The sequence below is a fragment of the Oenanthe melanoleuca genome, unplaced genomic scaffold (genome assembly GCF_029582105.1).
Source record: "Oenanthe melanoleuca isolate GR-GAL-2019-014 unplaced genomic scaffold, OMel1.0 S001, whole genome shotgun sequence".
NCBI lineage: Eukaryota > Metazoa > Chordata > Aves > Passeriformes > Muscicapidae > Oenanthe > Oenanthe melanoleuca.
Window position 1 is genome coordinate 8491155 of NW_026612650.1, and position 25609 is coordinate 8516763.

Genomic DNA, 25609 nt, shown 5'->3' on the forward strand with positions numbered 1-25609 from the left:
AAATGATGGGATAGTAGGCATGGGTGTGCATCTGGCCCCAGTGCCTCCACTTCCCTTCCTGGCCATGGCATGGGGGCCCTGGAGAAACCTGGGCTGGCAGAGACCTTCCAGAGAGCAGCAGGGCAGGGAGCTCTGCTGAACTTGCTGGATGCCAGTGAGCCTGAGATGCTGGAGGTATGGGAGCTGGGGAGCAGCGAGCATCCCGAGAGCTCAGCAGCTTCTGGCTGAAAGGCTGCTGGGCAACTGTAGGAGGGAAGGGCAGCAGCAGAAGGAATGAGGGGCTTGAGAAAAGCAGGTTTTGACATCCTGCAGAATGGCTTTGTGGGGACATGGCTGGAGATCAGCAGTGGCTGTGAGGTGCCTAAGGGGCAGGGAGAGAATAGTGATCTAAACCCATTCCCATACCATCCAAAAGGCCAGTGGAGGCAGTGGCACCCATGAACATACTGATGCCAAACACGTGGATTCCAGCTGGGAATGCAGCCACCCTTCCAGAACTGTTAGCATGAGGGGAGAGATGCCAAATCTGGGATATGTGCTCTCCCCCACCACTTCCCTTTCCATTCCCCATCCTGGGGCCCAGCTGCTCCATCAGTTTGACTTGTCTTTTCCTGCTAGGTACCAGTTCAAAGCATGGGTAAATATCTTGAGCCATGAATCAGGGCAAGGCTGGATGCTTCATCTGAGCACTTTGTTCCACTCTTGCCAGGCATCCTTGCTGTATTCCCGTGGTGGGGATGTGAAGAAGGGGTCATTGGGACTGCGTTTGATCCCCCCTATCCACAAGGCAGTCCATCCCCGTGTTGGCAGTGCTGCAGGCTCTCTGCACAGCTCTCTGCAGCTGGATGTCCAAGAGTCCCAGGAGATGAGGTAAGGCAAGGTGTCTGCTGCTCCACTGTGCTGTTCAGCTCGCTCTTCTTGCCTTGTGAGGTTCTTTTGCACAGTCAGCTGTCCCGTGTATTTAGGCAAATCTCTGTGTATTCCCCATTTTGGCCATCTCTGATGATCCAGCTCAATGTCAAACCCCACACCATCTGTCCCAAGAGCAGAGGTGGTGGTGGGGAAGAGGAGGCAGGGCTTAAGAGCATCTCAAGATGGGTCCTCTGCTGGATTTCTCTATTGATTCCCTCTGTAATGTTTGTGGTGTCATTTGGGAACTGTATTGCATGGGTCTGGATCCTGAGGATCACTGAATACTGTGATCCTTGACTGTCAACTTCAGCACCCACTAGAATAGGTTTGGACAAATACTGGCTACTGGGGAAGTGTCTTCACATTCCAGTGCTGCTTCTTTTAATGAGTGTCGTTGTTTATGTGCAGCACTTAATTTTTTTGTATCAGAAGTATAAGCAACCTACTAAACCCAACCCAAAACTGAGTGGGAGTTGCAGAACAACACTTGCCCTGAAAACTACATTTGGAAAGCAATTACTTCCTGGGTGTAGTTGTATAATTCCCGAGAGCAATGTGAGTTGCCAACTGTTTGTAATAAAAGGGATCCCAGAGTAAATTTCAGGAGTAAGTTATCTGAGCTTTGGCCTCAGCCTCCACTGTGGAATGAGATCCCAGATAAGTTTTGGGGTATAGATGTATAATCCCATCAATGTTTAATATTTAGGTCTGGGCTAAAAAGCAAAGAGGGCAAGGTGCTAGAGTACCCCATGGTAAGATATTAGCTTGGATATGTGTGAGAAATGTAGCTGTCAAGCTTATCCGAGTGATAACAATACAGAAGGAGTCACATTCCAAGTATCATTCCAATTGAAAAGCTTAGATAGAACTTTTCAAGTGCAATCTGAATATCCTTGTGTAGTGGGTCTAGTGTTGGCTAAATGCCAGCACACCCAGTGGAATATATTTACTCATGTTTCTTTTGTGAGATAAGCAATTAGGAGAAGGAGGGTAAAACAGGCACAAAATTTAAAGTGTGCAAAGAAAAACTTTATTAACACAACACAGGTAAGAAAAATCAGAATAAACCTCCAGAACACTTCTTCTGCCCCCTACCTTCTTTTGTTGCCCACTGACAGTGTACAGAGACAAATCAGTCAGTTTACCATCTCTAAAACAGTCTTTCTCCAGTTCACTCAGGAAGAGGAGTTTCTCTTGCCATGTATGGATACTTCTCCACAAGAAACAGTTCTCCCGTGGCTTTAATGTCACAGCGAATCAGGCACCTGGGAAAGGAAAATGTGCTCGCAGTGTGAACAGTCGCTCTCATACCTCGCAGCTATCCCACAGCTGCTTTCATGGGCCATGTCACCTTCTTGGGGTGCTATTTTAATGATGAGCTGTTCTAGTCTAAAACAAAAGTTCTCTTCATCCATCTCTGGGAACAGAGGCTTTTCTACTGTTGTCACTGGGGCAAGGTTTCTCATCTCTCTTTATTCAAATTTCTCTTTGAATCAAAATTGCTTCAACATCTGCTCACTTCAGCACTGCTTCCTCTGTTCATGGCTGTGGTTAGAACGCTGCATGCCCCTAATGTATTTTCATGAGTTACAGGGAAAATAGGGTTTGATGTCTCAATTATATCTTCTCTATAGCCTTACAAGAGGATTTCAGCCTCAGACTGAGGCATCTCCTCACATCCCCCCATCTAGAATTTTACTCGCTCTTCACTGACTTCAGTGTCCATGCTGTTGTCTCTAAGTGTCCTCACCTCTCATTTTTCTGATTCGGGAGACAAAGGGTGTTCCCAGGTTTGTTTGCTCTCAAGCTTTATCAACTTAAACAGTTCTCTAGAGTCCTGCAGCGCTGAAAGGTTGATGCCATCGGGCTCTGCAAGGCAGAGATCGCTGCCGTGCCTCTCGCTGCTGCTCACCTGGTTCCCTCGGCCCTGCGCAAAGCCGCGCTGGCTGCCGGCCCCGCCCTGCGCCTTTCCTTCACGCGGGGCGCCGAAAAACAAGAAAAGCCGCTGCTGCCGCTTTGTCCTTCTGTTCTCTGCATGGCTGCTGAAAGAACTAAACGAGCCAAGTTCATTGCGAGCCCTGCCGAGACACCACGGCCGCGCAGTCCTGGCAACGGGGATGGCGGCGGCCGCTCCCGGCCCAGGCCGCTCCTGGCCTCGGGGCCGTGCCCAGCACGGGCCGCGGGGCCACTCCCAGATCTGGTCCCGGAGTGAGCAAAGTTCATTTGTGAGCCCTGCTGAGACAGTCCCGGCCGCGCCGACTGCGGCCGAGCAGCCCTGGCATCTCCGGCCGCTCGCAGGGCCTGGGCAGTGCCTGGTGGCCTGGGCAGTGCCTGGTGGCCTGGGCAGTGCCAATGGCCCGGGCAGTGCCGGTGGCCTGGGCAGTGCCAATGGCCTGGGCAGTGCCGGTGGCCCTGACAGTGCCCATGGCCTGGGCAGTGCCGGTGGCCTGGCCCCACGGTGGCAGAAATCTCAGCCCAGCCGTGCTCTGACCTGGCCACGCAGCCGTGTGGGGACCGGCCAGTTACCTCCTCAGAGGCCAGAAGCCAAGAATATTTCCGGTGCTTCCTTCGTTTTTAAATGTGCTTTTCCACAGGGGCGTGATTAGCTCCTTCATGTGGTCTAACCAGATATCAATCCCCAAACTTACCCAGCTCAATGGCCCTTCCAAACCAGTCAGTTCATTGCCTCTGGCAGGTCCTAACAGGTAATCACCCCCCACCCCTGACTGAAAACAGACTTTTATTGAAACACTACACCTTGCGCAGCAGGTGGAAAAAGCCTTTCTCTACTTGAAAGAGCAAGGAGGTGGAATATCCCTCTCAGGGCACAGCATTGCTCTGACCACATGTAGCACGAGACTGGCACCAGTGGAAGGCACGAGCAGGCAAAGTCAAGCTTTGGCAGCAGTACCAAAGCAGCTGCCCTCCATACAGACTCGTGGCTCAGCTTAGCAGCTCTTGCTGCTTCAGAGAGGCTGTAGGAGCCACTTGGCTCCAAAAGGAGAGACAGCACGATTGGGGAGTTATGATGCAAGTTGAAGAATGACTGCTGTGTTTTTGCTAGAACTTGGCCAGCTCTGTCTAGCTGCAGCAACTGAAAGCTTAAGGACAATTAATCAGCTTTGAGTCTTGTTGGGTTTATGTGTTGCATTGTATCCTTCATCAGAGTGACCAAGCTCTAGGAAGGTTTGTCTCCTTTCATGCTACACCTCTTCCCTCCCTTCACCTTCTCCCTCCTCATATGTTCTTTTGTCCTCCATTTTCTCAAGGCCAAGATCCAGCAGCAGAAGCAGAGAGAGCTCTGAACATGCAGGTAGGTACAGGGCATGTTTGTCCTAAAATGACCATTGGAATCTTGACTCAGAGGTGACATTTTGAAAGCCTGGTTAAAAACCATTCTTTCAAAAATTTCTGTAAATTCATTTTGATGCCTTGATGGGCTCAGTGGACACCTCCCAGAGCCCAGTCACTGTGAGTGTGCTCCAGTGGTGCAGTGAAAATTCTTCCAGTGTGAAGTGTTGAGTGACAGGGACTGGAGTGGGACCTTGAGACCCTGGAAAATGCAGTGCAGGAAAAGGAAACATTCCTCTCCATCCTGCACATGCCTTTTATCTCCATGCAGCCTTTCTAGTGTTACAACTAGTAGAGAAAAAAAAGGCATTTAGCATGAAATGAGAAATGTTCCCACTCCTTCCTCCTGTCCTTGTAAGAGAAAATCTTTCCTTGGGGCACGTTCTGAGCTGGAGCCTTGGACATCTGAAGGAGGACTATGGGTACTGACTGATTTTGCACTGGGAGAAACAGGGAAACTCCTGTGACAGAAAGTCCTTTTTGAATTTTCCAGTTAAGGAGAAGGAGACTTCCAAATGGATGCAGCCTATGCAGGGTCTGAGTTTGTCATGCTCTCACAGCACAAACCCAAAGCCACCTATGGCAGGTTCACGATGACCAATCTCTTGCCCGACTCTCTCTCTCTGGGTCAGTGTTGCAGGCTGAGGCTGGGGGAGGAGATGCCTTCTGCCTTGTCCCCTGTCCCTGCCTTGCCTGATCCCTGACAAGTAGAATTGTGCCAGGTCAGCCAATGCTTTCAAGTTGAAAGCCTCAGTGAAAGTCTGTTGTTGTTCCTTTGCCATCACTGGTCGTGAACTGATAGGAGTGATGAGACTTGAAGAAATAATTTTGCTGATGCAGAAAAAGGGATCAGATCCACCGGTCCCTTTGCTCAGGGTTATTTCTGCCAAATCCTCAGTACAGCCCCTTTGGAATGACTCCTTATTGCTGATATGCAGGTGGATGGCTTAATGCAGCTGGGGAGAAGTATTGCTCAGCAAGTAAGGTGACGTTTTTGCAGGACTCATTCTCAACTAGAAATGCCCCTTCTCACTAGACTTTGCCAGTCTCTCTTTTAGTACTGACCGGAACATTCTACAGGAGAAAAGGATCCAGTTTTAAGAATATTTTTCTCCTCTTACTGCTTTGCTGCCCTATGATTTTATGCTGTGTGAAGCCATGTAAAGAATGATTAGTTGTCTTATTTCTAACAGCCCTGTTGAAGAGTATTTCAGAATGACCTGCCCTCTGCTATTTCAATTAATCAAAATTTCATTTGTCAGTATTAGGCATAATCAGAAATGTCTTGAGGCAGGTCAGGTTTTTGCTAGTTTTAGGTGTTTCTGCAGGAAAGAAGGCAGGGACTAAACCCCTCAAAGAGTGAAGTAGAGCAAAAGTGAAACTTGTGGATGACCACTTTATTCCCTTCTGTTAGAGGTTTGCAGATTACTGGGGATATCTAATGGGGAAAGCAAAGCTTTTTTTTTTTCTTTGTGTATAACACATGGTGCCATTGTTTATGTACCAGCACTTCCTTTGTTGTAAAGAGAAATAAACAAAATCCCAAAAATGAAAAACCCAAGTTAGAACTGAGTGGGAGTTACAGAAATAATGGCCTTGAAAATGACTTGTGAAAACAATTACTTGCTAGACAGTGTCAAATTCTAGAGACCACATGTGAGTTTCCAACTCCTTGGAAAGGGATCCTGTACTAGTGGGGAGGCAATGGGCAACACATCAAGTCGTAGAACCTTTCTCTCCTGGCTTGCCAGCTCCACACTGTTCAGAGGAATTCAGCTGATACCAGTTTCATGAAAAATAAAAAACAACCAATCTTTTCAGTAACTGAAATATGCTTTGAAATCCCCACCCATTAGATGGGTTGATAGTACAGGCGTGAGTTAAATTAACTCACTTCTTCTCTTGTACCTGATCTACAGCACAAAGCCAGAGGACGAAGGGAAAGAGCCCCTGGTGTGTGATAGGACCTGGGATGCCTCTGTTCCCACGGAAACTGGCTGAATTGTTCAGCATGGAGACCTATGTGCGGAACCCCGGCGCTGGGAATGGAGGTCTGGGCTCCCGGCCGGCTCAGGGGGCCTCGGCCCAGGAGCCCCGGCAGGGGCAGCTGAGCAGCGCTGCCCCCAGGGTCACTGCCAGGGAGGAGGACAAGGGGAAGGGCCAGCAGGGCTCAGCCTCACACAGAGGTAAGGTGGGAGCTGGGCCGCTCTCTGGCAGGAGGAAGGGTCTTGTGCCAGCCTGGAGAGCCTGTGCCCATTGCCAGGGAACAGTTCTGCCCTGCAGGTGCCCCTGCCATGAGCTGTGCTGCTCCCAGTGCCCCGTGGAGCTGTAGGGCTGCTCAGCTGTGGGGCAGGGAGAGGAGCAGGAGGCTGCATGTGCAGCTGAGCCATTGCTGGAAAGCACAGGGCTCTGGGCTCCTGCTGTCCCAGGGCAGCCCAGAGGCCAGGCTGCTCCCCTGGGAGCTCTGTGCAAGTGGGTCAGGGTGTGGCCCTGGCCTGCCTCAAGGGGCTGCTGGCAGGAGCATGTTTCCCTGTGCAGCTATTTAGAAGTTTCCAGGAAATGTGTCCCACGGAATGGGGAGCTTCAGATGCTTTAGGTTTGCATTGCAGCCTCTGTTAAATTTTGGGTGTCCATTTAGCAGGTCTGACTGACTGCAGTGTTCCCTAGGAGGTTACCCTGGGGTCAGTAGTTTCCCTGCCAACTTCCCAGATGCACTTATTTTCCAAGGTTTTGCCTTCCATCCAGAATTGCTCTCCTTCCTCAAAGCCTGTATCTAACTCCCTTTCTTACTAAGCTGAGCATTCTGCAAAGGCAAAAACTATTGAATTACAACATTGGTTTTATTCTACTTTGCTGCCACTTGTTTTTAACCTCTGTGAAGGTTAAAAGGTGTTATATAGAATGATTAGTTGTTTGAATTTTAACAGCTATGTTGGAGAGTATTTCAGAATGTGTTACATTGTTCTACTTGCATTAACAAAATCAGCCTTTAGTTGTGCTGGCCCAAAAGTGGCCCAAGCTCATACAGCTTAGAATGAAAATCCTTGGGGAAAACAAATTATCTAGTGTCAAGAAGACAATTTATGTTTGGGTAACACTCCTGAAATCCTAAGCTTTTCTTTTGATGTCCTCTAAAATATTCCAAGAAAGAGAATAAAATGTTGATCTAAATGCATACAGGTATTAGAAACCGGGAGTTCTTTTAGGAACTGGAAAGAAGATGTTTACTAAAATCAGGATAAGGGCAGATAAGAATCTCTGTCAAGAGCAATCTCCATCTCTGCTCTTCTCTATCAAACACAGAGGCTCTCCAGCACTGGGGGCTGAGGCCTTCATCATGCAGCAGGTTTCAGTCTGCTGGCCAACACAGTAATGCCATGTCTGCTGCCAGTAGCCCAAGCACTGGGAGAGGGTCTAGGCATACGTACCTTGCTGCTCTCATGCACCATCTCTGTGTCTTACGAGAGCTCTGCAGTCTGGAACCTTGCCTGTTGCCCAGCATGAGGTTTTTTGGGGGGGTGAAGTCTGCCAGAGATTTACAGGAACCTTTGCTTCCAGTACCAGGCCTCCCACTGAGCCAGGCCCAGGAGACGGATGGTCCCAGCAGTCCTGGTCTTACGAGTGACAAAGACCTGAGGGACGGCTTTGGAAAGGTAAGGGATAAGGACAGGGATGAGCAGACTTCCTTTCCAGTGGCTCTTTAGTGCTTGGCCCAAAATGTCCCTGACAATCCTAATCTTCCACTCTTGGGGGATGGGGATTCTCTTGGGAATGTATTTGACAGCTACAGAGCAATTGCTTGGCTATTTCCAGTGGTGCCAAAGTCACTGGTTTGGAGGTGGTGCTAAGGTCATGCCTGAAACATTCTTTATGTGCAAAGGCCATTTTAGAGAAGTTCTGAATGGCAGAGCAAGCTACACACCAGTGAACGCTGGCAAAGGGCAGCCTGAGAAGCAGAGAAGCAAAGATTCTAATGTTGAGTATAAGCAAGGCTGCAAAATAAAATGGGAGAGTTGGATTTTTCCTGGTTACCTTTCTGGCTGTATCTCACAGCCCTCTCATTCTCAACTTTTCTGCTCAATAATACCAATGTTTCTGCAACTTGTTTTCACATGACTCCTTTTGGTGTCCTGGTCTCAGAGACCAAGTCATCCAGAGTCCTTCAGAGCTGAGTCCTTCAGAAGCCAGGAAGTGAGAAACAGCTGCAATTCCTGGCCATGAGTGTTAAGCAACAGCTAATTACCCCTCCTTGCTGCCTATTGCACACGGTTTTTATTCTCCTGCCATGGCCTGTAGGAACTGAACTGCCTGCTCACTGGTCACAGGAGCTCTTCATTTGTCTGGGAGCATTCCTATGACTTTCATGCTTCAAGCAGGGCTTCCTGTCATAGGTTGCAGTTGGAGCAGTGTAAGGTTGTGGCACTGAAGTGTTCCACCTCACTGTGTGTAACTGCCGAGGTGAGGATGGGAGACATTCTCCTGAAACTATTGGAATGTATATGGAGCTAGATTAAAGTCTGTGGCACTCTATGGACTCTGTGCTCCTGATGAGGTGTAGTGCCTGGTTTGTGTGTCTCTGCTTACAGTTTGTGATGTATTTCCATTGCACCTAGATCCGTGCTGCATTGTGCAAGTTGGCCGAAAAGAACTTAGAGCCAAAGGATGTGGAGATTTTTGAGAAGGAAATGAAGAAAAGGAGAGAAGAGAAAACATCCTTGCAGCTGCCTCCACAGACAGTTGAGCCCGGGGATGCAGCTGAAGCAAGTAAGTGCTGCCTACACTTGTGTTCCTTTTTGACCACTTGCTTGCCCTTTGCACAGTGTTGCAATCAGACTGGGGGACTGTTCTGCTTTCATCCGAGTGGAAGCTTGCATAGGATTGATTTCCATTCCCCAAAGAGAAATCCAGAGGCATGAAGTGTCTTGCCCATGGCCTCACTGAGTCGGTAACAGAATATCAGCTTCCCACCTTCACCTCTAAAGTCATTCAGAGTAGAAAATTCTCTTGCAAAGTCAACTGGAGCTTCAGACTCTTTCCTGGAGAGCAGCTTCCAGGGAAGGTGAGTCCAGAAGAATGCTTTTCAACCAAGGTGCAAGCTGGAAGAAACCAAATTCAACTCCTCCTAATGAAAGCACCAGAGACCCTTGTCCCCCACTCCCTGCCGAGGAGCTGGCGCTGCAGAGCTGTGCTGAAGCCCCGAGGCAGTGCTGCTGCTGTACCCCAGGAGCCAGGAGCGTTCCCGTTCCCGAGTGAATCCCGGCTGGGGGCTCTGGCTGCAGCGCTGTGTGCGCTGCCCCGAGGGCGGCAGCAGGGACCTTCGGGGCAGCACTCAGCCCCAGGGCATCACGCAGGGTTATCTGCACTTTCTTTTGGGAGCTTCCCCAGCCAGCCTCTGAAACAGGAAAACAAAAGCAAAGCAGCACTGGGTTTTCCTTGTTTCTTAGTGGAAGCATCGCTGCAGTTTGGTTTTAAACTAGAAGAGGGTAGATTTAGATTAGATATTAGGGAGAATTTTTTATTATGAAGGCCATGAAATGCTGGAAGGGTATGCCCACAGAAGCTGTTGTTGATCCATCCTTGAAGGGATTCAAGACCAGTTTCCATGGGCCTCTAGGAACTTGATGCAGATGAAAATGTCCCTGCTGCCAGGGGTTGGACTAGATGGTGGTTAAAGAGGCCTTCCAATCCAAACTCTTCTCGGATTCTTTGATTCTGTCATCCTTGTCCCGTGTTAGTGTGCCAGTGTTCTACTTGAAGTTCTTTGGGATAACAAAGAGATGATACCCAGCTCCAGCAAGTTTTCTGGCCCATTGCATCATCACCCTGTCCAGCACCCTGTACTTACAAGCTCCTCTTTGACCCCTGCAGGCTTTAGCCTACCACCTGTCAATGGCACAGCTTCCAGTGTGCAGAGAAAACACCCTGGTAATGCCTTGAAGAAGAAGAAGGTCTTGAGGAAGCAGGAGAAAGTGCCCTTACAGCCCAGTGTGCTTATGATCCATGAGGAAGGCACTGTCCCATGCAACTCCTCAGGTAAGCCTGCTCCATGGCAGCTTTTGCCCACACGGGTTTTTGCTATCACAAGGAGCACAAACTGCCTCCTGCCTCAGCCAGCACAGCTGGGCTCTTTGGTCCATAGCCTGTCCTGAGAATGAACAGCAGATCTACTTTTGAGTTCCTCCAGCTTGGTAGTACTGCAGCAGTTGGTTCTTAGAGATCCATTGGAAAGTTGAGCTGAATAAAGCAGTGGTAAAGGCCTAAGCTCTGGCTTTTGCCCATCCTGATAGTCCAAAGTACAGTGCTGGTGCCAGGAGGCAGCTGTAACTGCAGGGATGAGCTGTGGGGCAGTGTGCCAGGCTGTGCTCACTGTGCACCTACGAGTACCACCACGATCAGTTGTCCACTCACCATCGGGGCCCTCTGCCTGTGCTGCTGTCCGGCTCTGCAGCCAGCTTTTCTGCTATCCCAGCAAGGGCTGTCTCTGCATGGCAGTCAGTGGCTTGGTGCCATCGTGCTGCTGCTCCCAGAAGTGCCCAGTGCTCCTGGCTGCTGCCATCCCACGGCCTGCAATGCCAAGAGGGAACAAGCAGTGCCTCCTGTGTCAGCGCACCCAAATACAGCGGCCGTGTGGAGCAGATGAGAGCCAGGAGGGGCTGCCTGGTGCTCCCAGGCTGTTTGCTGCCTGCAGGAAATGCACAGCAGACAGTCCCTAGTGGCTCTTGTCTCTCCTTTGTGGGTAGCCGGCCTGTGCTGTGATCCCAAGTAGCGTGAGATAAGAAGGGAGCTAGGAATGATCCTTGGAGTGCTCTTTTCTAGTGATGCTACTTCCATGCTCAGAATTGACCAGAACTAGCCTGACTGTGGCTCTCCATTCATATGGAATCTAGATGTGGATGTCTACATACTCCTGCAGAGACATCACTGATGTCAGTGACAGGGGTACATCAGTGACATCCAGATTAGTTCCTGTCTGAATATTTTTGATGCTACAGTTCCCCCATAATTTGTGAGAAGATGCAAGGTATCACAAAAACCCTACCGAGTCTAGAGCACTTCATCTAGATTCTGTGCCATATTTATACTCCATCATTTTAAATATTGCTGATGTTTTCATCTACACATTAGAAAATGAGCTTTTGAATGCAGGACATGAAATTTTTGATGGAGGGTGCTTTTGATGACAAATGGGTTTCATAAGAAATGCGTTTATCCTCTGATTTTTCTTATACATTGTAAATTTTTTACCTTTCCAAAAAATTCAGTTAGGGTAAACCCAGGACAACTGATTATCAAGAGAGTGTGTCTGCCAACAATTTGCATCTGTATCTGAATATTTTTATCCTCAGTTCACAATTTGAAGACTTTCTTATCAAGCCTCTAGATTAGAAATTGCATTTTTCCACAAGGGAAAGCTTAGGCATGGCACAATGTTCAAACACATCCATTTGACTGCAAATAAATTTCACCTCAGCATTGTTGAAATACAGCCAGTGTGTACCTCGGATAGAGTAAAGATTCCTGATGCTTGGAAAGAACAAAATCCATATACAACTCCTTTCCCAAGAGTAGGCTAAAATGTGTGTGCACTCAGCTGCCTGCTGTCTAGAATATTTGAAGTCAGTGGGAGCAGAAGCGCTGTCAGGGGTGAAGGGTCAGGTCTGGCTGTTCCCTGGGAGTTGCTCCATGGGGATTCAGCCGGGCCCAGCAGGGCTGGCTTGTTCAGGCTCGGCTTGGTGCTGTCACGAGGCAGCTGCAGGTCTTTCCTCAGGGAGGTGCAGAGTGCCTCAGTCCTCAGGGCTGGGGGAAATCAGGGTGCTGGGACAAGAGAGCCCCTGGGGTTCCCTCCTGGGGTAGCCATTCCCGCTGCTCGGCCCTGTCTGGCAGGAGTGGGAGCTCTGCGGGCCTCAGGAACTGCCGCTGGCTGTGCTGCCCGTGGCACCTGGGAGCTGGCAATGGCTGTGTGGGCAATGGTCAGGTTTAGCCCGGAGCTGTGCCCAGCTGGGGAGGCTGGCAGAAAGCAAGGAGCCCAGGCAGCCAGAGAGCAGGGAGGTGTCTGAGGCAGAGCCATGTGCAGCCCATGGAGCCCTGGCTGGAGCTGGGGCTGCAGCCGCTCCAGGGCGGGTGCCTTGCCCGGGGCTGCAGCGCTCAGGGCTGACCCTCTCCTTACAGTGACCTCGCAGACGGCCCCTGGTGCCCAGCGCCGAGAGGAGCTGCAATGTGGGCACGGGCACAAGGACACAGCCTCTCCTGACCCACAGCAGTCCTTGCTCCAGGCACTCTCCCTGCTCCGCAGCGATGACTGGTAAGAAAGGCCCCGGCCACTCTGTCTCCCCCTCAGCGTTAAGGGAGGTTAGAAGTGAATCTTGCTGGTGCCTCTGAGCCCCGACAGCCCAGAGGGCCAAAGGGCACCGGGGAAACCACTCCAGAGGCACTGAGAGGATCAAGATTTGAGAGCAGCCTTTTCTTGGCCTTGGTCTGCAGCTGTGCTCCAGCTGCAGCAGGTCTGTGCTGTCTCCTTGCTTTGCCTGCTGCTCCATGGAGCTGCAAAGGGAATCTTGAGGGAAGAGAGGAAGCTGTGGGATGAGATGATTTGCTGGCTGAAGGCAGAAGCAGGAGGGCAGCAGATCTGAGTGTAGAGATTTGGGTGCCTTGGGGCACTGGCCCAGTGGGACTGAGTAAGATTTCTCTCTGGTCCCACTGCTGACAGCGATGGCAGGTGACAGGGTCTCCCTGTGACCTCCTGCACGTGAGTCCCAGAAGCAGCTCCAGGGAGTTCCTCTTTCTGAGAAATGGTCTGAGCTGTGCTTTCAAGACCCTCAGCCTGTCATTACTCCTGAAGGGGTCATGTCTGAAGAGAAGGAAAAAGAAATTAAATCCTCTAGGAATCTTGCACTTTTGGAATTCAGCTTTTTCCTTCTCACTGCTTCATATGGGCCTGAGATGTTTGCTCAATACTCACCTATGTGTTCCACAATTAAACACAGACAGAAGGAAGCACAGAGGTGATAAGCCTACAGATGTTAGGTGATATTGGCTGTCTTTTTGATGACTCTCCTTGGTGCCCGTGGGATCAGTCTCCAGCCCTGTGTTGCAGCCCCGATGCCTCACACACCTTCCTGTAGCTCAGGGCCTGCAGAGAGCAAGTGCTGAGACACAGAGTTGTTTGCATCTTTTCAATAACATGTTGCTGTTGTAGGGATTGATTTAGGTAGGGGATTTTGGGAAAAGGTAGAGTTTCAACTGTTCTTGCTCAGGTGTAGAATCTTCTGGGTCATCCTGCTGCTTTTTTGGGGAATATGGATCTGAAATGGAATGGGTGGCAGACAGGCCTAGATTGTAGAGTGGAAACTCAGCTCCAGAGTGCCAGTGCAGACTCTCACTGCTGAGCTGCCTGCTGGGGCTGGCAAAGAAGGAAAATGCCCCAGTAACAGCCCAATGGGATTGTGTCTTAGGGACAGGTACAGGGAGGTGACAAGGAACAGCAGCATGGGCCAGTCTGACAGCTTCTAGGAAGCAGTGACATAGGGACTGCACATAGTGCCAGAGATTTTAGAAAGGCTGTCTTTAAAACAGCCATAAATAAAGACTCTGAAACCCCTCTATTTGCCTCATGGATTTCTGTGTGCGTTTGACTAGCCACAGCTTCCTGTGGCAAGAAGCTCCACGATTTCATTAAGTACTCCTTGGAAAGCACCTCCCATTGTTGGACAGAGTCTGCCAGCCTGGTAATTTGAGAGGGTGCTGCCGAGTTCCTGGGTGGAGAGAAAAAATCAATCTTTTTGGTACTTGCCTTTCAGGGAGATGAAGGAGAAGGGACTTGTCAGCCTCAAACACCTGGCTGGGTCCCATTCAGAAGTCCTGCTTTCAACACTTCGTGACATTTGCTTGGCAGTTACCAGTGAGGTGAGAACATTAGTTCTGGATTGTACCCTGTACTTCATGCACAGTGTGTAGAGTAGATATGTGCTTGTTCATCTCCATGTGTGCTCAGGGACTGCCTTCATTTCTGTTTTTACACCTTATATTTCTAATGTCTGTCAGCTATCTATAGGATCTGTGTGTACATGTAGCTGTATTGACTGGTAGGTCAGGTATCTGACACTCATCATTGGGTGAGCTGCCATTATAATGAAATGTGCAAATGCAGAAACAGATACACTAATTATGTTATTTTCCAGAGTCCTAATCTCTGCCTGAGCTGTAATTCAACACTGCAAATTAGTCTGTAGACCTGAGCCTGTATTTTCTGTTTCCTGGCTGAGTGCTTCAACTGCTGGTGTTGCTTTTTTGAACAGGAGCACATGACTCTTTATCCTTATGGCTTGTGCCTCTATGGTTTGAAAGCAGCCCTTGCTTTTATTTGGTTCTTTGTTTTTCAAATACAAGGGCCTAAAATCAAAGCAATTGACATTATAGAAGGGTTAAGTAGATCACTTTAGTGAAATTTTTAGTTTTAGGCCTGCAGTAAGCAGGTCTGAGGCCAGAAACTTGGTGCCAGAGTAAGTTCCTTTCTGTGCTTGTGCTCTTCTGCTATTATTGTGCTTTGATGTTCCTCTGGACACAGTGTGTCGTGTAGTCATCTCCTGGGACTTTTGTCTAGGGCAACTGGTTTTCTTTTCAAAGTGATTCTTATGTTTCCCTCATGACTTCCCCAGGTGACCAACCTCCGGTCAAAGGTGTCCTGCGCGGCTATTGACACTCTGGGAGAGTTTTTTGCCACCTTGAAGCAGGACATGGACTCTGAGGTGGATGAGGTGGTTCGGGTCCTTCTCCGCATGCTGCGTAATTGCCCAGAGTTTGTTGAGAAAGCAGCCAGTCAGACCCTGGGCATCATGGTGGAGAATGTGACTCCTGCACGAGCAATAGCTGCTCTCCTGGACAGTGGAGTCAAGTAGGTTCTTCTTCTTCTAGTGATATTCTTCACCTTCTAGTAGTGCAGGCAGGGCAAGGGATGAGAAAATGAATGGGAATGGTGGGAGAGAAGGGTCCTGTATCCTGCATCTTCTGTCAAGTCAGTGACTGGATTCTCCAGTCCACCTCGTTTCTTTCCTCTTGTCCCCTATTTCTGCCCTCCTGCAGCCCTATGAAGTTCTCAGAATCACAGAACTGTAGAATATGGGGAGTTGGAAGGGACCCATCAGGATCATTCGAGTCCAGCTCCTGGCCTTGCACAGAACACCCCAAGGGTCACAGCATGTGCCTGAGATTGTTGTCCAAATGCTTCTTGAACTCTGTCAGACTTGGTGCTGTGACCGCTGCCCTGGGGAGCCGGTTGCAGTGCCCAACCACCCTCTGGGTGAAAAACCTTTTCCTGATATCCAACCTAAACCTCCTGTGACTCAGCTTCCTGCTGCTTCCTGGAGTTCTCCCAGTCTGTCAGAGTTGCCTAAATGTGGTGAATGGTGAGGAAGTGAAAGTGCTTGCAAAGGCTAAGGATAGAGCCTTATGCTTTTATGGGAAGAGGGACAATTGCAATTGCAGCTGTGAGCACTCTCTGATACATCACAGCACTAACCACAGAGGCCCTGGGAAAAACCATGGATCCTCATGATGCCATTAATGTGAGAAATAAGGAGGGTACTTGCTGGGGCATGGAGCAAGTGGGGGAGAATGTGCTGGGTGTGGCACAGCCTGCACAGCAGGTGCAGCTCCTGCCAAAAGGAGTCTTGTATGACATGTTCTGGCCTTTGAGCTCTACTTTCAATTCAAACTGATGTTTCATGTTAGCCCTGAGATGATGAATCACTTTACAGACAGCTTCACAAGCCAAATGCTATGCAATAGCTGATGCAAATGCTGCCTTGAGTGTCGGTGTTGGGCCTGATAATTGCCAAAAGACACTCTCTAGAACAGGACAGTCTGGCTAAAATGACTGCCACTCTTTCCTCAACTTTGGAATAGGGTAAAACATTCAGATGTATCCCTTGCCAAGCCTCACTGGAAGAAACAGGCTGCACTGCTTTATATTCTGCAACTTCACAGGCCCACAGCGTGTTTTCCCTGCAATTTTTTTTTTTTCCAAAGGTCTGCAGATTTGGGGATAAATGGCTGGAAAGAGCCTCAGTCCTGCTGAAGCTCTGTGTAGTTGGTGCCCTCTGATGGGTCAGCATGAATTGTCTTTCATTTCTAAGAAGTCATATAGTGATCTCTGTCTTTAATTTTTCTCAGAGTAAATTGTGGGACAGAAATTGAGTATCAGATAGTGCAGAGAGACAGAATTCCTCCCTCTCCCTTGCAGGCCAGTCCGTTCTGTGCAATGCTAACTTTGGGTTTATCTGAGGACAGAAGCTTCTAGAGGTGTCTAAAGTATCAGGGAGAGCCCAGGCCTCCTTCCCCCAGCAACGACAGGGAGCTGGCTCTGGCAAGGCCGGTGCTGCTGTTGCTCCTCCTTCTCCCTGTGCCCCAGTGTTTGCTCTGCCCTTGCCAGGGCCCGCCACGTCCAGGTGCGGAAGTGTGCGGCCGAGCTGCTGCTGTCCTTGCTGGAGAGAATTGGAGTCACGGAGCTCGCAGGCACAGCCGGGGCTGGGAGCCTGGTGCACGCGGCAGGGACGCTGGCTCAGGACCGTCACCAGGACACAAGGTAATGATCTTCAGTTCACCTCCTGAGACAGGGAAAACTGTCTGGGCTCTGTCTGTAAAGGTAAACCCACAGAAGAGTGGCAACTACAGGAAATACTAAGTTATGTCACTGTGTGGGTAAGGGCCATAGAATCATGGAATACCCTGAGTTGTATGAGACCCATCAGGGTCATCGAGTCCAGCTCCTGGCCATGGGCAGGATACACCAAGAGTCACTCCATGTGCCCCAGAGCAGTGTCCAAACGCTTCTCCAGCTCTGTCAGGCTTGGTGCTGTGACCACTGCTCTGGGTTGACTGTGGAAATGACTGTACTGGGTAACCTGAGGATTGTCCAGCAAGAAGGAGCATTGCCAACTTCCTGTGACTTGAAGGATTCTTTCCTGAGATCAAAAGAGCTCTGATTAGCCAGTCCAACAGTTTTCTTTGGTCTTAGGTGCACAATACAAAGGCAAAGTGTTGTATAATGTTCATCACTGAAGGATCCAAACATCTATTTCTCATTAGCTTAAGGCTTTCCTAGAAATATTTCAGGGCTCTTTAGCCAATGTATTCAGTCTTTCTAAACCTCTTCTGCAGATTTCTAGAATGCTGTTATCTGTGGCTTAATGACCTCCAAATTTCTTGAAGAAAACTGTGGTTTCCTAGTGGCAAAATCAACCCAAACCACCAAATTCCCTTACTTGGATGATTAAATTCCCATTCATAGCTGCCAAGAAGACAAGAGAAACTAGTGCCCCTGTGCATACATATAGTATAGAATTATCAATAGGAAGCATGAGATATTTTGTCTTGGCTTCCCTGCCAGTTAAAGAAAGGCAAATTATTGTGCAATGGCAGCAAGGCACTGCTAATAGGATCTTATAACAAAGCAGATGGGTTTCTGTCTCCCTGGGATCCTTTGATTCCACAGAAGCACACCCACAGTTTCAGAGTGAAATGGTGTTTTTCTCTCTCTTTGCTGAGTAAGCAATGCCTTCTCATGCAAGGATTGCACCTGATGAGTTTAAGGCTATCAGCCTCTTCTCTTAACAGTCTTCATTTGTTTGTTCACTTTTCTTTCTTTCTTTCTTTCTTCTTTCTTCTTCTTTCTTTCTTTCTTCTTCTTTCTTTCTTTTCTTTCTTTCTTTCTTTCTTTCTTTCTTCTTTCTTTTTTCTTCCTCCTTCCTTCCTTCTTCCTTCCTTCCTTCCTTCCTTCCTTCTTCCTTCCTTCCCCTCCCTTCCTTCCTTCCTCCCTTCCTCCCTCCCTTCCTCCCTCCCTCCCTCCCTCCTCTCCTCTTCCTCCCTCCCTCCCTCCCTCCCTCCCCCTCCCTCCCTCCCCCCCTCCCCCCTCCCTTCTTCCTCCCTCTCTTCCTTCCTTCCTTCCTTCCTTCCTTCCTTCCTTCCTTCCTTCCTTCCTTCCTTCCTTCCTTCCTTCCTCCCTCCCTCCCTCCCTCTCTCCCTCCCTTTCTTCCTTACTGCATTCCTGCATTCCTTCCTGCATTCCTTCCTGCATTCCTTCCTTCCTTCCTGCATTCCTTTCTTCCTGCATTCCTGCATTCTTTCCTTCCTTCCTGCTTTCCTTCCTTCCTGCATCCCTTCATTCCTGCCTTCCTTCCTGCCTTCCCTCCTGCCTTCCTTCCTCCCTCCCTCCCTCCCTCCCTCCATCTTTCCATAGGCATTATGGACAGGACATGGTGAAGATGTTGCTCAATCACCCAGAAGGTAAAATGCTTTTGGAGCGATCCGTTCCCGCCCGTCACCTGGAAGATATTCTGAAAAGAATGAAGAAGAGAGTAAGTGCTTGCCAGGAGAAATGGCTCCTGTGTGCAACTATTGCCATTGCTAATAGGAGATCAAACATACCTAATCTGTCTTTATCTCATTCCTCTTCTGCTGAATCATTTTGCTCCTGGGAATGAGCTGTTCATCCCTGTTCATCTGCAGACCACAGAGGAACTGATATTATTCGGGAAAAAGTGGGGTTTTCAATATTTTGAATATTGCTCACTAACAGGAAAGGGGAAGAGCAGAAAATGGGTTGACATTTAAGGGTAACCCCCCTCTGCGCTCTCCCTACTCTGCCCCCAGTAAAGCAGTTAAGTGAGAATGGTGCTTCTGAAGATAATAGAGTCTGTGCAAAAGACACTGGGCAGTAGTGCCAAGAACATTTCCAAAAATGCAAAAGATGGCCAAGTCAGTCCTAATTACTACAATTACTCTCTGTCTTCTGGGAATATTGCCCTCCTGTCAAGGTCTGTGGAGCTGAAAGAAGCTTGGTGAATTCAGCACCATCCGGTGCAAAATGATTTGTTTGTTTGGGGGGAATTTTTTATTCTTTTTTATCTACAGAATAAAAGGGAGTGTGCCTTTGTGCAGGAACAGGGAGAGCCAGGTTTAACTGAATCACTTTCCAACACAATGGAACACCTCTCAACCCAAAGAGTTCAAATTTTTCTGCTGCTTCCTGTAAGAACACTCATTGCCTACCAGTTTGCATTATTCCCATTTATGCTCAAGACTCATGAGTTTGGGATTTTAAACTGCTGCTCAGTATGGCACCACCCATACCCTGCCTTGGGCTGTTGCAAACAAAGAGTTGGCATCACTGAATCTCTGTCTGTTTCCTTCTGTAAGTTAGGAAATGTTTCCCTAAGCCTTGGTAGCAGTGATCCTGGTTCAACTTGTGTTTTCAACAGGGAATTTCCTGTTTTATATTCTAAAGATCCGTGGGGTTTCTCTCTGTCTTTGTAGCGGGTGGAAGAGCAGAAGGGTGAACGCCCATCTGTCAAGAGCTCTGTGAAGAAGAGGAGCGATGGCTCGAAGCAGCCCCAGGCCACATTGCCTTCTAGTCAAAGGTACTGAGCACTTCTGTTAGATGTGACAAAGCACATGACAGGCTGCACATGTCTCTTCCTCAGGAAAATCTTTCTGGCAGAGATGGCCAGAGATTGTTTCCTTTTTCCTACACATGCCCTATGATAAAAAATGTCTACTTCTGCATTACACTGAACAAACTTCTCTGGAGGGCATTCCACAAAATTAGGAACAAAAAGTAACCCACTGGTTGCAGCTCAGAAAATTCATTGCAGTGGCAAGGGCAGTGATGTGCAGGCTAGGAGAGGGCCATACCTCTGCTGCGTGACTTGAGACAAGTAAATTCAACCAGGGTTTTATTGCATCTGAGTGGAGTGTTTTTCAGATGGGTGTTTTGATGAGAAGTCCCAGTCTAGAAGCAAGATGCCATTCCCCAAACAAGCAGTTCCCATGCAAGTAGTCTGGCCTGGCTGAATCATGGTTTTCTTAGCCTCAAACAGTACCAAGTTTGAGTTGTAAGTAGCAAGGCAATTCCTGAGCAGCTTTGCTCAACAGGTGTCTCCATGGGGACATTCTGTCTTGATATTCCTGTCCTTCATATAGTTTGCTTGATGGACAGCATGTTTGCTTGATTTCCCCCTATGCTGCAATCTGCATTTCAGACAGAGATTTGGTCCTTGCTGTCTCTTCATGCCAGTGGCAGAGTTACTTGTACTTGTTCTCCTCTGATAACAGAGAGGATTTATTTAGCTCTGTCATGCTCAGCAGTGGCAGGAAAGTGACCACATGCCTCAGTAGCATAGCTAGGATCTTCCCATGCTCATGGAAGAGACAGATTGATCCAGGAGAATTGTTCCCAGTATGTTTAGCTGTGCATCTAGTCTCTAGGAAAGCAAACTTAATGTGAGCATAGTGCTGGGATGTCTGGCTTCTGTTTTTCTCTCTGTTACTGATTTTCTGGATCCTTCAGATATGCCCCTGTTCATCTGCTCAGATGCATCTGAGCTCCTGTTCCAGATTGTCATGCCTGGTGTAGAGACACTTCTCCGGAGTGATGAGTTTCCTTATTCGAAGACACACATCTCCCATATAAGAGGCATTTAAACTTGGCAGTAGTGTCTCTCTTCCCCACACTACAATGTGACCTGTGTGCCTGGGAAGCCATCTGAAGATCAGATGCATCTCATTGCTTGGTTTTCCTGAGTGAGCACTGGCTAGAATGTTACTTGCAGATTGTCTCCCATAATGATTGTCATGAGGTCCACGTGGTTTTTCAGAGTCTCGTGATTTTCGAGCTTGAGATCACATCCTTAGGAAAGCTCCTCTAGATGTTTTGCTCACAATTATCTGCAGGTATTATCACCAAGAAGTCGGAATTTGGTTTTATTTTCCAGGGTGAAGTCGACCTGATGGACGCCTCCTCCAGCGTCCAAAAGCCCAGGTGACGTTACCTCCAGCCAGGGATGAAACGGAGACGCTCCAGAAGCTTTACGATCTCCTGGAAGCCAAGGGGTTTGAGACACGGATGGAAGGAGTGGCACTCCTCCTAGACGTGTGCAAAACCAGCCCCAAGCTCGTCGCCACTAACATTGTCCAAGTATGTAGGGTATCTTCACTCTTCCTTCCCTTGAGCTCCTCTCCCAAGCCTGGAGCAGTAAAGTTAATTCAGTGTGTCTTGGCACTAATCCTGGCTCTTTGGGACAGGCTGGTCCCTCTTACCCACACCAATTTAATTCAGGTTCAGGCTTCAGGACAAGTTCTTTCAGTCCAGCTGTATTTGTCTGGCACGTGCCTATTGGTGCTGTTCATCAGATGATGACAGAATTTTCCACTGGTGTAACTTCTGCTGTCTCCTACCCCCAGTTGGGTGAAGTGAAGGGAATCCAGCCACTGAAAGCATGGCAATTATTCTCTAGACACAAAATGGGTTGGATGTGTGAGAGAAGGATCAGCCTGGTTGGTTTAAACCAAATATTTTTAAAAGGATACTTCTGTAAACTCCAGCCTGTCTTGCACAGGCACAACTCGGCTTCTCATTTCCATCCTTGTCTCTATTCCACTTGGTAAAGATGGTGTTTACCCTTCTTGGGTACTGAATGCTCATTTCTACATCCCCTCTCCAAACAAGGGCATTTTAATCCAGCTTTCATGCTGCTTCTTCTCTCCACAGATTTTTCATCATTTTGACCTGAGAATATCTGACACTCACAAGAGAGTGAAGCAGATGGCGCTGGACGTGCTGGCAGAAATCATAGCCATCCTGGAAGATGCCTTGTACCCAGTGATGGTCCTTTTGGTGGAAGGAATACTAAAGAACCTGAACTCAAAGGACCCTGGGGTTCATGCTGCAGCTGTGAACGCCCTGGAAGAATCCATTGCTCATTTAGGTAAGGCTGACCCCTGACATGGACTCCCCTCAGCCGTGTCTCTGCCTCTCTGACACAAGAGAACACTGAGTGCCTGGAGAGCTCTTGTTGCCTGTGGAACGCTCCAGCTGACATCCACCAGAAGCTGTGGAGGTGCAGTCCTTACACACCAGTCTCCCAACAGGCTTGAATGTGCATCAGCATTTCCCAAAAGTGCCAGGAGCCCTTGGCTCTGTGCTGCTTGTCTGGAGAAGAGGTCCTGGACTAGAGCTTTGCAACAATTCAGAGGCAAAGGGGTTTTAGAGTTTGCTTGGACCCCATTTGACTTCCCAAATTAATAGCTTTGCTGCCATGAAGGAACACTGGCCCATCAGAGGTTCTGCAGAGCAGCCTCCTGGCAGGCTCCACATTATAGGAATTAGCTGCCAATTTTCCACCTTCCTTCTTTGTCTTTTTTTCAAAGGAAAAGTTATGATTCTCCAAGTTAATTTCCTCAAACAGATAGAAATCCAGCTGTCACTGATGCCTTGTACCACATGCTGTGTTGCATGGGGCAGGATGGCTGTAGCAAATACCTACACAGGCAAGGGCTGCTCTAAATTCCTTTGCTGCAGAGATTTATGTCAGCTCTGAAGATGCTGCACTGGGGAAATATGCCTGAAAAATGGAGTGTTGAAGAGCAGATCTTCAAGGGGAATTTCCACTTTCTCCAGTTCAGCTGCTCTGTGAACTCATGAACTGCCTGACTCAGTGCCTTTCTGTATCCCAAGTCTGGGCTTCTTCCTGTTTGCTCTGGATTGCAAAACCCTTTCACTGCTTACGTGTGGTTGAACTCTAGAGGTCCCTGATGTGAAATGTTTAACATAGCTGCGGGTAGAGCAGGCAACTTTGCATTTACAAATGTGAAAGGAGAGCTTTTTTCTTGGAGTTTAAAGCCCTGCCAAGTAGGCTGGAAGGAAAGTAAAAGATTCCAAAATCAGCAGAAATTTACTTGAATTTATAAACTGGGGCTGCCCCTGCCCTTTCCCTCCCCACTGTCCTTTCTCCTATGACCTCAGAAGAGTGAGCAGAAACGTGTGTTTCTCCTGTAGATAAAGTATCACTGATGAAAGAGTTCAGCCACCAATGGAGTCAACTGAGTGGGCAAGCTCTGCTGGATGTCACAGAGCGTATCACAGGTATGGGCTCCCCTTCTGAGCCAAGAGCTCTTGCCAGGGAGTATTTACAGGGAGTGCCTGTGAATGGACAGTAGAGCAGCTGCTCCAAATCGGGGTGCTGAGCTTGTCCCTCCTGCCCCATCCCCATGGCAGGTGTGTTTGGCAGGTTTTCCCTGGCTGCTGCAGAGCTGTGCAGCACCTGAGATGGGGGCGGCGCTCGGCCTGGGGGCTGAGCTCTCACTGGGGCATCTCAGAAGCCACCTGCAGGAAAGGGAGAGGCTAAAAATACCCAGCTGGCTCCTCTCTTGGAAGCTCAGGGACATCTGTGATCCTTTAGGGAAAATGGTGGCAAGTGTTGCAGGGATCCCTTTGTTTTGTCCTCACAGAATTCTTGTTTTGCTCTTGGAAAGTTTTGAGGCTGAACCCTGCAGTGCCTGGGGGTCACAGCTTAGGTCAAAACTCAACACACAGATTAGAGGCACGGATTTGGTGCAAGGCAGCCTTTGGAGTCAGAGGGGCAGAAGCAGAGTGCTGAGGCTCCCTGCCTGTTCTGTCAAAGTGGCATTGGACTGAGCATTTCAGGGTGTGCAAACAGTGTCTTCCTGTGTCAGCGCTGTGCAAAATGCTGCAAATGCAGCTGATAATTGATTCCTCAGAGGAGCTGGCTATATCAGCCCCAGCCAAAGAATGGAAAAATTATAATCTTAATATGCAATAGATAAGATGCTTTATAGCCTTGCTTTAACTGGGGCTAAATCCACTGCTAAGTGTGCCATCATCTCTAAATGTAAGGTTTCATACACTTTGTGTCTTCAGTAGGAATCTTGAAAGGGCAATGTTCAGTGATTGGGAATGTCACAGGCCCTTTAAAGAACATTTGAATAAAGTAGATCTCTAGGAAGAGGAATTTAGTTTTGGAGTTATTTTGCATGCCAGGAGCTTGTTGGTAGTAAAGTTTGGCTGTGTTTCATGGCTGCAGTTCAGAAAATTAGCAGGGAGCAGTCTCCAGAGAGAATGTGAGAAAACACTCGTGTTTTGGTTAAATTTCAGTCCCCTGTGTAGCATTTTTCTCTCTCTATTCTGCTATTTCAGTGCACATTCTAAGAATAACGCCATTAACATTGGGAGGGGAAATGGCATTAAAATGTGGAGTTGCTCAAATGCCACAGTAATGGAGTCTGGGTAATTATCTAAGACACCCTGAGGTTTGAAACACATGTTTGTTGGAAGGCACAAAAGCATTCTGCCAAAGACACCAGCTAGTCACTGATGTTTTTAATCCAGCTGTCAAGCAGCACCCATCCATGGTAGGCTAGAGTTTGGAAGTGTGGTCTAATACTGCTCTTTGTTGTGTGCCACTGAGCAAAGGGAAGAGCCAAATTAGAGTTTTGGCACTTGACATCCAGGGTCACCAAAATGGAATCATCCTTTTTATTAGAAATATCTCAATTATTTCCAGTGCATTCCAAATGCATTTCCAAATCTTCAGTGTGGGTTTAGAAAACTCCTAAATGGAAATAAAAGGCAAGTTGACATTTCAGTCATTAATCTGTTCACTGCAAGTCTTTGTTGATGCAGAAACAGATTGTGAAATGATCTAGTAAAGGTACAAATTCTGCCACAGTTACCAGGCTCCATTTGGAGAAATTAGTCCCGAGGGGTTGGTGGTTCTGTTTTGGGGAGGATCAGCTGCTTTGGCCATTTCTGGATCGTGGGGCTCTATGTGCTATTTCGCTGCTCTTAGCCAGAGAGGCTTCCAAGAAAACTCGGGGTAGATCCTTGTTTGCATTGAGGCTGGTGTTAAGAAGCCTGTGTCTCTGTCCCGGCAGAGCTGGTGGAAGAGGTTCATGCCAGGAGCCCTGAAGTCGTCCAGCGCTGCGCCCTGCCCGTGCTCTGGTCCTTGCTGGAGAACAAGGCGCTGCCTGTGCGAGCGCCAATGTCCGCACGGTGCTCACCAGGCTCGCCTCTGCCCTCTACGAGGTGATGGGCACCAAGCTGAGGAAGTGTGCTGCCAGCCAGCCCCCACATGTGCGGGAAAAACTCTCCAGCATTTTGGGCTGGTGAAGGCTTGGTGTTCTCCAGCAAGCTGACCAAGGGCTCAGATGGACACCACCGGATGTGACATTTTAGCTGTGCCAAAAATGACAAAATACTGAGGAAGGGTGTGCATCTGCCCCTGCTCTCTCCACTGCCCTTCCTAGTCACGGCATGCTCAGGGGGGCCTGAAGCAACTCCAGACTGAGGACAAGGGGAAGGGCCAGCAGGGCTCAGCCTCACACAGAGGTAAGGTGGGAGCTGGGCCGCTCTCTGGCAGGAGGAAGGGTCTTGTGCCAGCCTGGAGAGCCTGTGCCCATTGCCAGGGAACAGTTCTGCCCTGCAGGTGCCCCTGCCATGAGCTGTGCTGCTCCCAGTGCCCGTGGAGCTGTAGGGCTGCTCAGCTGTGGGGCAGGG

At 48.8% G+C, this 25609-nt stretch overlaps 1 protein-coding gene across 1 annotated transcript; it reads left to right on the forward strand.

Annotated features, from left to right (window-relative positions):
• Positions 1-667: 667 nt before the first annotated feature.
• Positions 668-25384, forward strand: LOC130266028 (TOG array regulator of axonemal microtubules protein 2-like). The gene is made up of 17 exons (XM_056515357.1): positions 668-870; positions 4182-4225; positions 6183-6449; positions 7822-7916; positions 8877-9027; positions 10132-10296; positions 12433-12565; positions 14061-14166; positions 14919-15154; positions 16691-16843; positions 18497-18614; positions 19573-19676; positions 21037-21232; positions 21806-22022; positions 23093-23179; positions 24988-25096; positions 25360-25384. Exons 1-17 carry the CDS (start codon positions 674-676, stop codon positions 25382-25384), a joined length of 2403 nt encoding a protein of 800 aa, XP_056371332.1. The 5' UTR covers positions 668-673.
• The last annotated feature ends 225 nt before the right edge of the window (positions 25385-25609 follow it).

Excerpts from the sequence above, each read along its gene's own strand:
- LOC130266028 (XM_056515357.1), top strand. The coding sequence starts at position 674 with ATGCTTCATCTGAGCACTTTGTTCCACTCTTGCCAGGCATCCTTGCTG. Across the intron at positions 4,226-6,182 it reads AGAGAGCTCTGAACATGCAG|CACAAAGCCAGAGGACGAAG; the intron begins GTAGGTACAGGG and ends CCTGATCTACAG. Across the intron at positions 25,097-25,359 it reads CTGCCTGTGCGAGCGCCAAT|TCACGGCATGCTCAGGGGGG; the intron begins GTCCGCACGGTG and ends TGCCCTTCCTAG.